The following is a 12,805-nucleotide window of genomic DNA, read 5'->3' on the forward strand; positions in this document are numbered from 1 at the left end:
GTCTACTTTGAGTTTCAAAAGCAAAATGTGGTATGAGTGGATTTATTAACACCTGCCCCAACTATGAGTTTGAAAATTAAAGGCACTGGTCACAATTCTTTATCAATTAATAATAACTCCAGGTTCAATTTAATCATGAAAAACAATCTTTGCTCAAAAACTTAAAATACTCTCTTGGCCATGAGTTTTGATTCACATTTCAAATGTAAAAGTTTATATAGGTATCATTACTTGCCTAAAAAAAAATCATCTGGCTAAATATTAAATATAAAAAATGTACAAAATATAAAAGCACAAAGCATGTAGACAGGAAACTTAAGGACTGAATTTAATTTTAATAGGTTGTTTGATTTTTAATATTTTGAATAGGTGACTGATAGGAAATGTTCTTCAATTTAACACTTTGACACGCCTTTTGGGTGACGTTGGGGATGACTTCCGAACACCTGACTTTGAGGCACTCAGGGGAGTGTTTCTCAGGAGTACATGGAGATACTGTGGCAGTTGTAGTGGAGGGTGAGATACTGCTGAAGGTGGTAGTAGATGCCTCCTTCTGGCTGGAGGAATGATCACTGGGTTGTAACTTCACAGGGCTGTCTATACAAATGTCTTCTGCCATACATACGTTAACACTATGAACATTTTTTATATCAACTCTCTTCTTACAGTGGATGTTGGCATAACAACTGCAATAAAATGTATCAGAAAACTTTTGCAGGTCTTCAAGTGTGACTGTCCCAGGTACTGTGTATTTTCCACCTTCCCCAGTTTGAATAGCAAAATTCATTGGGTTCAGGTGAAGATAGTCGCTTGAATTCCAGTGTTTCCTTGTACACACTCCTTCATCATGGCAAAGCACTTGGCTGCACATTTTGGCGGCTAGGGTGACGTTGATTATGTAAGGATTCAGTGTAGTGTTCAAGTAAGTGCCTAGGTTCATGCAAGATTGCTGTAAAATTATAAGATCAGATTATTAAGATCTAAGTAAATTAGTTCATATATGAATTAATTCACTACATAAAGCAATTTTAAAGGAAGTACCAAAAAATCAGTAAGAGGTAGGAAATATTTCATCTTTTTTGCTTTATCAAGACCATTCCAGCTATTTTTGTGTGTGTGACATTTGTAAGTAAGTTTCACATGCCATTTCATGTCACTAAATCACTGACCCATTGAGGTTTAATACATCCTAGCCACAGTCTCCTCAGTAATTCCTACACTAACAGGGATGGAAGGGGCGGAATGGTACAGTGGAGTGGAGTGGGGGTGGAGGGCTTAGAGCATGGAGTCTGGAGCCCATGTGCCCAGATTGGAGTCACAGTTCTATCAATGGCTAGCTATGTGAGCTTGGGAATCCCGTAAGCTTTCTAAGTCTTGGTTTCCTTTCTGGGTGACCTTGGGAAAATTAATTAACCTGACTATGCTTCAGCTTCATCATCTAAAGATAATTATAGAACCTACCTCATAGGGTTGTTGTGAAGATGAAAAGATGCAGTGTACATAAAAGGGCTAAGCACAGGGTCCAGCATATCATTTTTTACCTCAATGTGTAGCTAATATGAAGTACAAATAAAGATAAGAAGTATCACATTGCTCAGACACTTTTAAGCACTGGAAAGAGTGGTTTCTGAATTGCTAGCTCACCAGCTATCCCATCTTAACACCTGAGAGTGTGTATGTTGGTGCTGCCTTCTCCCTTCATCCCCCTCTCTCCCTCCTCCACTGCGTGCACAAGTCCATTCTCCACATCTGCATCTCCATTCCTTCCCTGCAAAGAGGTTCATCAATACCATTTTAGATTCCATACATATGCGTTAATATATTTGTTTTTTTTCTTTTTTACTTTCTTCAGTCTGTATAACAGGCTCTATGTTCATCCACCTCACTAGAAGGGGTGAGAAGTTGCTGTGTAGGTCAAGGAGCCTGATCTGACACTCTGTGATACCTGGAGGGATGGGATGTGGGGAGAGGAGGAAGGCTGAGGAAAGGGATCTATATATAATTATGGCTGATTTGCATTGTTGTATGACAGAAACCAACACAACCTTGTAAAAAAAAAATTAAATATTTAAAAAAAGAAAAAAATCGCTAGCTCAAAACACCTAAACAGGTTCAACCGACTATATATTAAATGTTACATATAATTCAAGTATGGTTGAACTATGACAGCTGTTTTGCAGATATACTTATTTGGCAGAGTATGAGTGATGAGTCACTAAAATGATTCATCTTGAAATGGATACTTCTTAAAAGTAGGAATCCATCCTTTTCAAAACATAGAAGGTAGTTGCTTTCTTTCATGATCAACAATTCCATTGAGTGAGTTGGCTGTGCTCATCCTTCATTAAGATCAAAGGAAGTGTTTGTTTGTGGTAGGTTGGCAGGCAAGTTGAGGAACCTTGGCAGCTTCCACTTGAATCTATTTCTTGTTACCTTCTTGAAATGATGCCATCAATGGTAGGCAGAATAAGATCCTTCCAAGGATGTTCATACTCCAGTCCCTTGGAACCTGTGACTGTGTTACTTTACATGGCAAAAGGGACCCTCTAGATTTGATTAAGGCTGTGGATCTTGAGATTGGGAAAGTCTAAGGCCAAACCACCCTGAATATACCTGATCTCATCTGATCTCGGAAGCTAAGCAGGGTCGGGCTTGGTTAGTACTTGGACGGGAGGAGATGGGGAGAATATTCTGAACCATCTGATGGACTCAATCTAACCACGAGTCCGTAAAAATGTAGAAACGTTTTCTATTTGGATTTTAAAAATGAGCTGGGAGAAAGAGGACAAACACAAAGGTAAGGGAGACTCAACCCAGCATTGCTGGCTTTGAATGTAGAGGAAAAGGCCAAAAGCTAAAGAATATAGTGACCTCATGAGAAATGGAATCACTTTAACCATAGCCAGACAGGAAATAGAGATCTTTATGCTATAAACACAAGAAAGTGAATTCTGTCAACAACCCAAATGAGCAAATGAGGGTCTTTCCCTAGACAGGAACGCAGTCCTGCTGACATCTTGATTTTAGTGCATTAAGGTCCATGTTGGACTTTTGAACTACTGAATTGTAAGATAATAATTTTCTGCTGTTTAAACCACTGTTTGTTGTAGTTTTTATGGCAGCAATAGAAAACCTCTTCTTAATCCTCTAATAGCTTTACATGGTGTTAAGAATATAATTCAACTTGTATACAGCCTGCTGAGGTGTAACCTCACCCATCTCTTGTACCCTCACCCACTTGGCCTTAGACACACTAGTTGTTTCACAAGCATGGCAGGTTCATTTCAAGCTGCACTTACTGTTTCCTCTGCCCAGAATGCTCTTCCATCTCATTTTAAACATTACTGACTCCATCTTGTCATTCAGATTGCAGTTTTCATTAGACCAGACCCTTCTTAGACACCTTTCCTGTTCATTTTCTTACATCTCTCTATTTAAATTTTCTGCATAGAACTTACCACATAAAATATTTTTATTGTTTTGTGTTGCCTCTATTGGGCTTACCTGGTAGCACAGTGGTAAAGAATCTGCCTGCCAATGCAGGAGACGTGGGTTCAATCCCTGGGTAGAGAAGATCCCCTGGAGTAGAATATGGCAGCCCACTCCAGTATTCTTGCCTGGGAAATCCCATGGACAGAGGATCCTGTGGCCTACAGTCCATGGGGTTTCAAAAGAGTCAGACACAACTTAGCGACTAAACAACAAGAACAATTGTTTTTATCCCTCCAACTGTATGAGCTTCATGAAGGCAGGGACTTTGTCAGTATTCTTCAACACAGTATCACCAGTGCCAAGGGTATATGAGAATTTATACCAAGATCAAAGACATTGATCTGGGCTGCCTAGGTGGCACTAGTGGTAAAGAACCTATGGCAAAAGCAAGAGACATAAGAGACAAGGGTTCAATCCCTGGATCAGGAAGATCCCCTGGAGAAGGAGATGGCAACCCATTCCAGTATTCTTGCCTAGAAATCCCATGGACAGTGGGGCCTGATGGACTACAGTCCATAGGGTCGCAAAGAGCTGAACACCACTGAAGTGACTTAGCACAGATGACATTAGAGTTGTCTACAGAGACAAGAACTAGGCAGGAAGAGGAGTGAAAGGATGAGAATGTTTGAGAGTCAGTAGCCTACACAAGATGCAGTCTTTGTAGGCTTAAAGTCTTTCTCTAAGACATAAAGTCTAGTTTATAGTATTCATCAAAATCCATGCTGTAAATACTCCTACCATGGCCAATTTTAAGCTACCAACATGACATCACCATTACATAGGACAGGATTATGGTAGGAAGAAACACACCATTGCATAATACCATTTCCACTTACACATATAAGATTGATATAAATAAATCAAAAGTATGGATAATAGGACAATGAAGTAAATAATTGATACATTTTTAGTATTTATTGCTTTTGTTTTTAGCATACTTAGCATACTTTTGTTTTTGCATACTTATTCTAAGTTTTTGTAATTTAATTTTTAACAAACAGTTCACAAAATTTCTGAATATTTAACAATGAGGTCTCATGAACTAAAGCCAGTAGAAGCTGACTCTGTCTCACAGTTGGGTCTAGTAAGATGAAATGGAAGGAATGATTTGCCTACATTTGATAACCATTGTTTTAAGTCAATTCCAATCATTGCAAGTAAACTTGGAATTACCAGTTTTTTAAGTTGTCAGTGGATCAGAGAAAACACAAGCAATCCATGACAGTATTGATGACATAGGAAAAAGGCAAAGTAATGATAGAATTAACATTCAAAATGATTGTAAATTGGGAAAGGTCTACAGGGAACAAGTTCAAATCAGTGTCATTAACTAGGAAGTCTTCATATTAAAGTTGAAGGACTGTCTCTATGTGAATACTGAAGGTGATTTGAGAGTCATGGTAGAAGAATGCGAATCTAAGATTGAAGTGCAATAAAAAAAAAGTGTAGCAGTTGAATTCTATGCCATGTCATACTGCTAATGTCACCCTACTAATTGGAGAAGGCATGATTCATTCCTTATCAGAGTAAGTGTGAAGTTCTCAATTAAAAAAAAAATTATAAATGGGGAATTTATAAATGGTTCCATCAAAGAACTAATGGGATCCTTGAGAAGAGAGTTTATACATTTGAGAAAACAACTGATAAAAATCAGGAATATTCCTACGAGAATTATAATTCTTAAATAATTTTCTGACATATAAAAGATATTACAAAAGGGACATATCCCATTATCTGAACTTATAGTCTATATTATTTCCCTTTACTGGTGATCAAACCAGAGATAATAGAATCTACCAAATAGGTAGGAGGGCTCAGATAATCTTGAAACGAATTTCAAAAAGCTAAATACCTTTACAAATGAAGGAGAAATACAGCTAGTGTATCTGAAGGACAAGATACAAAAGATCTCTTTTGGTCTTAGAGTGTAAATTCTGTTCTTTGTAAGTCCTAAGATGAAACCTCTGGACCAAGAGCTTCATAAGACACACTCCATGGCACCTAGGTTACTAGTATTTCCACATCGATCAGAGAAGGAAAGTTCAGCTCCAACTCAGCAGTGTCCATGTGACAGCTCTATTCATGTTTTGAGTCAAGAAAACTGAAGAGGTAAAGGATAAAGACCTGATATGGAGAAGGAAAGAGAGAAAAGAGAAAGAAAGAAAAGGAGTAGGTCATGATAGAATGGTTTAAGGCTTTTTGAAGTAAAGAAAATGCATTAGGAAAAAATGAATACAGTTCATACTATGTAGAGCTAAATAAGCCTTCCTTCCTGATAAAACAAGTTTTGCTTAAAATAGACACTATTAAATACAACCTGTGGAAAATAAAGTGTTCCTTTTCCTCTCCCTTAGGGAAGCTTTGAACAATCTAATACATTTTCAAAGACTAACTGCCAACTGCCCACACCATCCCAGTTGCTGACCCCCCACAGTAAACTGTCATCAACTTAGTAAATAAGTAAGTGCTTAATAAAACAGTAATTGGGTGAATGAAAGAATGAGTGAATGAATGTTGACTAGTTGAGCTCTTCTTTTGAGAAGCAACACGGCACAATAGAGTAAGTAAAAAAAAACACAAGAATATAGTCCTGTTTTTGCTACTTCTTAGCCAGGTAGCATAGAGAATTTCAATTAATCTCAACAAATTTCTGTTTCCTCACTGGAAAGCTGCCTTATAACACAACCATACAATTGATAGTTTGATTTAACCACTATTAATTGAGCACCAACTACTTTGTGCCAAAGATCATGTTTATTACTCAATCCCACAACAATTCTCATAAACATTCAAAGTAGAAATGTTTTCATCTGTTTCCACATCTATTTTCATCATTTCAACTTACCATAGATAAGCTTAGATTGAGACTGCCCCACATTATAATCCCAGAGGCACCTAGAGAAACGATCTCACCAACCGAATTCACAAGGTCACCCTGGCAAAGGTGATAGGGAGAGTTAACAGGGAGGAATACAATGAAGTGTTATACACAGGACAGTAACGCCAAAGCCAAGAATGCTAACCCAACAATAATTATGTAAGTATTTCTCCACTATTCATTTCTATCTTTTATGCCACCACTGTCCTACTATAACAAAAACATGAATTTTCTGCTACTATTTTAATTACTTTTATTGACAAGAGAGTAGGCCCATAAAAGGAGCTAAATTAATACATTGTTTATACTACCCAATTGTCTGTGGTTGCTAAAATATTGTATGATTACATTAAAAATGAAATATATTCTTATTTTACATTCATATAAGGATGCAGAACTACCTGAGTGCATATTCCTAAAGATTATTAAAAGCTAAGTTTTACTCCCTTCAAAAATGGTGTTCCATTCCACTAAACACCATTTGTGGACAATATTCCATAGCTTTCTTACCTTGCTTTATTTACTTACCTGAGAAAGATATGTTGAAGACCCATCAGTAAAAACTGGACGGGCATATACAAAAACCGGAAGTGGACTTTCGACACTCGCTATTTTAGACAACCGAATGGCTTCCTGGACACGATTACGAACATACAAGGCAGCATTTTGAGTAGATTTTAACCTGATATTCAAATAAACAGAAGGGAAAAGGGCAGTGCTTTCCTTCCACAACCAGTCGAGATCATCATTTCTCCTTTTTTCTACATCAGGGCAATTTCCATTGTAAGTAGGTTGGTTATAATTATGATTGTAACAATCAGGAAAAAGATAATAACCCCATAAGTGATTTGGCCGAAGTAATTTTCCCAGTTTTAAAGTCTCTTGCATGAAACTCTTTCCAGCTGTCTCAAAATCCACTTTTGCAATCTTGGAAGCCTCTGGGAAACTGAGTTGCGGATTTTTTTGCAGAACCAACTCAACTGACTCATCCCTGTAAACATCTTTAGGTTTCCAGTTTCTTGCCCAGGTAGGCCTCCAGTTTTCCCAGTCAATGACCGCCAAGCCCACGCTGTCATTTGGTATGTAATAGGCAATGTCATTTTTTGCTTTCTCCAAATGACTTTTTAAGTTTCCCAACTGGGGAATTCCTCCGAATACGGTTTTGCCTGTTTTTTCATCTATATGAGGATAGTAGCCAAGTCTATCAGCATAAAATAATGTAATAAATTGTCCTGTAGCACTTTTCTGGGGGCTTCCTTTTACAGAGAAGAGTCTCAGATCTGGAGGTAGTTGAAATCTTCTGTTAACACAACGTTCAACTGGGGCATTCCAGGCCCAGAGGAAAGAAGTGTTTGAAATAAGAGGGGGTGCTCTGAAGTCCAGAGCCAAACAACACGGAAGCAGAAGGAAGGTGAACACTGCCTGGGGTGTTCCGCTAGACCCAGCAAAGCTCCTAGAGGAGATATGGTGGCGCCTCAGCATTCTCATCACAAAGAGCGATGACTATGAAAGGCACTTTTTTCTCCTACACGCTTTGGTGTACCTAATATTTGATGCAAGATATGAACACAGAATGAAGCCACTTTGATGGATAAAAATGAATGATGATGATTTACATTTAAATATTCTTCCTTCGTATTTAGGAATGTTTTGCAAGTTGCTTCATCTGTAACTGAAAAAAAAAAAAATAGTAAATGTAGAATGTGTCATTACACTACATTTCCATGTCAGAGATTGTAAGCTTCACAGTCAAGTTCTTGACTTTAAGTGCAGGGAGTTTAATTCAATGTTTGAAGATGAAGGACTCCTGTGTTTGAATTAATGAAATTATTTTCTCTTATGTGTGATACAGATTGTATAGTGACTAATGCTTGTCTCATGTTTCCAAATCACTGTTGAAGCTACAGAGAAATGAAGGTGGCTCTTTTACCTTGTGCCTTCCTAGCTGTGCAGAATGCTGTACCAAACAATGCCTTAGCAACAAACTGTTAAATAAAAATAAATTCCAAGTTGAACCTCTCAGTTTGTTATTTCTTGAAAGAACATTTTTCAGTGTTCTGCCAAAAAGTGGGAAAAAACCTCTCATGGAATGGTGAGATTTCACCATTATTTTTTTTTCCCTTTCTTAAGGAAGGCAGGTAGAAGAGGTAAAAGTCATTTCTGCCAGAGGAAATAAGTCAAAAGTTTGCTCGAAACTATTGAATCAAATAAAATCGCCTTTTGAGGGGTACGTTGAAGTGCTATTTTTTGTGCTCCATACTATATCAAAGTAATGTACATTTGTGTTTAAAGTTAATAAAATATTTTATGACTTTTATCTTCCAGTAAAAGGATTGGTTCTGGCCTACCTCATGGAAAGGAATACATGAACTTTGGCCTTTTATAGTCTTCTATAGTTGACATTGTATTATATCATTTTGATTGTCACAATGTGAAGTGTTAGGGCACATTTTGTGGTACAATAAAACATTCTGAGTCAAGGATAAGAAATTAAACTATGTATTATTTAACATTTGGTATTTGTAAAAATTACCTGCAAGAAGACGTATTTAAATGTTCTGTGATTCTAGGAGGAAACTAGAATGTTGAATTGGATTACTAGCATACTGCTATGTAACTGTATAAAGAGAATTTAACGTTTTTCCCAGGAACATGTGGTCTTACCATAAATATCCATTTATTCCCATTGCTGAAAAGCAGTTGCTCTAAAGAGACCACCACAGACAGAATAAAATAAAATCTTAAGAACCATTACAGTCTCATGCTTTGAAGAAAATGGATTTTCCCTGCTAATGTTTAAAACATATAAAAGAACTAAAATTTTTCATAGTTTAAGCCCTTATAAACTTTCTTACTTAGGAGTTAGAAAATCTTCACCTTAAGTAGCATTGGAGGAAACACTCCTCTAAACTACCAATACAAACACCTGAATGGCAGCTGGTGAGACAACTACATGGAATAAAGAAAGGATTAGGTTAAACTTGTTGAAATAAGGTTCATACCTAATTTCCACATGATCATTTTATATAAAAAAAGCTTGGGGAAGAATGAGCCTAATGGGAAGATCTCTACTTACAGAAATTGTCAAAAAAAGAATGGACACTTCTATCCTTAATTGTGAATTTAAATTTTAAAAAGTAACAAAGCTATGACATTTAAAGGAGGATAGTTACTCTAATGGGTTGAACAGTGTGCCCCCCGCAAATGCAATTCTACCTCAAACCTCATAAGAATATGACCTTATTTGGAAATAGAGTCTTTGCAAATATAAATAGTTAAAGATATAAGATGATATCATCTTGGATTAGGGGAGGCCCTAAATTCAGTGACTGGTACCCATAGAAGAAGAGTAAAGGACACAAAGATGTAGGGAAGAAGGCCATGTGACTATGAAGATGGAGACTGAAGTAACACAGCTTCAAACCAAGGCATGCCAAGGTGCCCTGAGCCAACAGGAGCTAGGTAAAGACAAAAAAGACTCTTTTCTGGTGTCTTGAAAGGGAACACAACCCTGCTGACACCCTGATTTAGAACTTCTGGCCTTCAGAACTAAATCATAAATGTCTGTAGTTTTAAGCCACTAAGTTAATTGCAGTTTGTTTCAGCAACCCTGGAAAACTCGTTCTAATCACCAAAGGTAAAAAGGATTGTAGTTTCTACAAGTTTCTTTTCTCAAGCCAGTTTCATCTTCAAGATTAAAAATTAGCATGTTTATATGCATCATAATGTAACTCTTTTACTCAAACTGACCTAATTATAACAAACCAGTGACAGAGCCAGAACCAGAAACTGCATTTCTGTGGAATAAAACCTTCTTGAAGTCTTCAGAGTTTAAGTACAACTCCATCCTTTGGCCCACCTGATGATCGTCAACCTAACCTCAAATGTCACTGTTTCATACATAGCAAGATGTTTGGTGTCTGTGTGAGCCAAGGCAATGACCAGAGGCAAAAGCCCATGAGGCCAGGAAGACTCACTTGAGCTTGAAACTGATTGCAGGTTTGAGTTTCAGTGGGAATCACTCTGTGTGTGTGTGCTCAGTTGCATCACTCTTTGCTACCCCTCAGACTGTAGCCCGCTAGACTCCTCCGTCCATGGAATTCTCCAGGCAAGAATACTGGAGTGGGTAGCCATTCCCTTCTCCAGGCAATCTTCCCGACCCAGGGATCGAACACACATCTCCTGAATTGCAGGTAGATTCTTTACTGTTGACCCACCAGGGAAGCCCTAGGAAGAGATCTACAGGAATTTAATTTTCCAAACAGATAGTTGGGAGACTGCTGTGTTAATTCATAGGTGAGAGAAAATAAACAGGAGCATTTTTAGGTCTAAAATACAAAGGCAAGATTGAGAAATCACAGATCAGAGGTTTCTGACTATAGTCAGAGAATTAAATGGATTACATTTACAGCAGAAACTTCGAGGTTCTCAACATTCACTTCTGAGACCCGGTTAAAGGAACTAGCCTAAGTCCAGAGCTTTATGAGTAGCAAAGAGCATATTTGGACTAGCTGGGATCTTCATTGTCATAAGCAATTCTTGTTAATAAGAATAAGTCATGATGTTTTATAAGTAATGTGGCCGGAAATAAGTAATAAACTTGATTCAATAAGAGAAGTTAATGACATTTGTGGCTGCGTTCCATCGACTCCTTTCCCTTTTCCCTTTATCATTATCATCACCAGTATTCTTTATTATTCATTCCTTCTCCTACTTTGTCTCGGGTTTGTCAGTATCTCCCACAGATTAAATTTACACAGACTGGAGACCCTCAAGGCTAAAGAAATTGCTAATTTTTAATCTGTGTATCCCCTGTAAGATAAGTTGCTTCAGTCATGTCCAACTCTTTGTAATGCTATGGACTGTAGTCCACCAGGCTCCTCTGTCCATGGGATTCTCCAGACAAGAATACTGGAGTGGGTTACCATTTCGTTCTCCAGGGGATCTTCCCAACCCAGGGATCAAACATCTCTTATGTCTCCTGCATTGGCAGGCAGGTTCTTCACCTCTAGGGCCACCTGGGAAGCTCCTAGCAAGCACAGTTAAGTGCCAAACAACTTCCAAACCCAGAGTGTTGGTCTTAAAAACAGCACATTACGGAACTTCTAATTTTTTTCACCAAAAGTCATACCTCATTTTCCCTATAAACTTATACAGTACAATTTTAAAAGACAACTTATTTTTGAAGCACCTTTAAAAGTTTTCCTCTAAGAAGTCAGTAGGTTAGAAACTGTTTCAATCTATTAGCTCTGCAGTGTTTAACCTACTGGGTGAGAAAAGGCAGATCTTTGCCCAGTCAGTTAAAGACTTAAATCTTTTGAGATGTTATTGTATGATGGGGGGAAAGGGGCTTTTCTGTGTGTGCCTGTACATGTGTGTGTATGTTTGAATATGTGTGTGTGAATCCTGGAAACTCAAGTGCCTCCTAACCAAGAGGGTTAGCAATGATGGTAAATTAACATAAGAATGCTATGAATTTTTCTATTAGCATTTGAAATGAGTTTAAGAATTCAATGATAGAACAAATTCTCATTTGCAGTAATTTTGATGTGTTTTGTTAAATAGTGACAAATTTCTGTAGTGTAATATAGATGAAGAATGGACTCAAGGCACCCATTTCAAGGAAGTACAGCATTCACTGCAAAGGTAATCTCTCCTTACAAAATTGGTAAAAATAATTAGATTTCACATTTTCAAAATGTAAAGCTATACTTGATATCTGTTAGCTAAAGGAAAATATTAATTTTCTGAATTCTGCTCCTTAAAATGGGAAGGGAGAGGAGAAAAAAAAGAGCCAAGTAAATAACAAAGTTCCTCAAGAGGAGTTCTGAAACTCTATTTAATGGCTGTAGTGGAACACAGAGATGTAATCTATACATGCTCACTTTATGCAATAAAAGTTTGTCCTATTGTGCCATGATAAAATCAGGGAGTAATATAGCTAAGAAGCTAGAAAACCACAGTATCGTTAAACATGAAAATTCTAAATATTAAAACTGTAAGCAAAGTTATATTGTTACTTCGTAAAGGATATAAATATTTCAGCTTTGGAAAATGCTTGGTAGGTCAATACCTAGGACAATGTTTAATTGAAAATAAGAAAGCAGTTTCATCTTATTCTTAAACAAAAATCCCTTTGGAAAGAATATGAATGTGCTTATAAGGACTTTCTGTGTCCAGAATACCTTTGCAAAATCCAGAGGCCTTGTAAAAGAAGTACATAATATACCTTTAACTGTAGGATTAGGTTATTGTCAACTTTCTAAGCCACTAGTTGATACACAATAGATACACACAGGGATTAGTTATTAAAGGAATGAATGACATACTTTGAATTTCAATAAGCTGAAAATCATGGCTTATGGTGACACTTTAAAGTGAAGATGTTTAAACAAGAACCAAAATGTATCATCCAGAAGCCACAGAACTATTAAA

General features: G+C 37.2%; 1 protein-coding gene across 1 annotated transcript; it reads right to left on the reverse strand.

Annotated features, from left to right (window-relative positions):
- Positions 1-334: 334 nt before the first annotated feature.
- LOC147373891 (hyaluronidase PH-20-like) lies at positions 335-11,177 on the reverse strand. The gene is made up of 3 exons (XM_086395811.1): positions 6,899-11,177; positions 6,338-6,427; positions 335-949 (listed from the first exon to the last, which is right to left on the reverse strand). The coding sequence occupies exons 1-3, from the start codon at positions 7,856-7,858 to the stop codon at positions 335-337; spliced, it is 1,665 nt and encodes a 554-aa protein (XP_086251937.1). The 5' UTR covers positions 7,859-11,177.
- Between the last annotated feature and the right edge of the window lie 1,628 nt (positions 11,178-12,805).

The sequence above is a fragment of the Bos grunniens genome, chromosome 4 (genome assembly GCF_055505025.1).
Source record: "Bos grunniens cultivar Pamir isolate PY7600 chromosome 4, Bosgru_T2T1.0, whole genome shotgun sequence".
Lineage (NCBI taxonomy): Eukaryota > Metazoa > Chordata > Mammalia > Artiodactyla > Bovidae > Bos > Bos grunniens.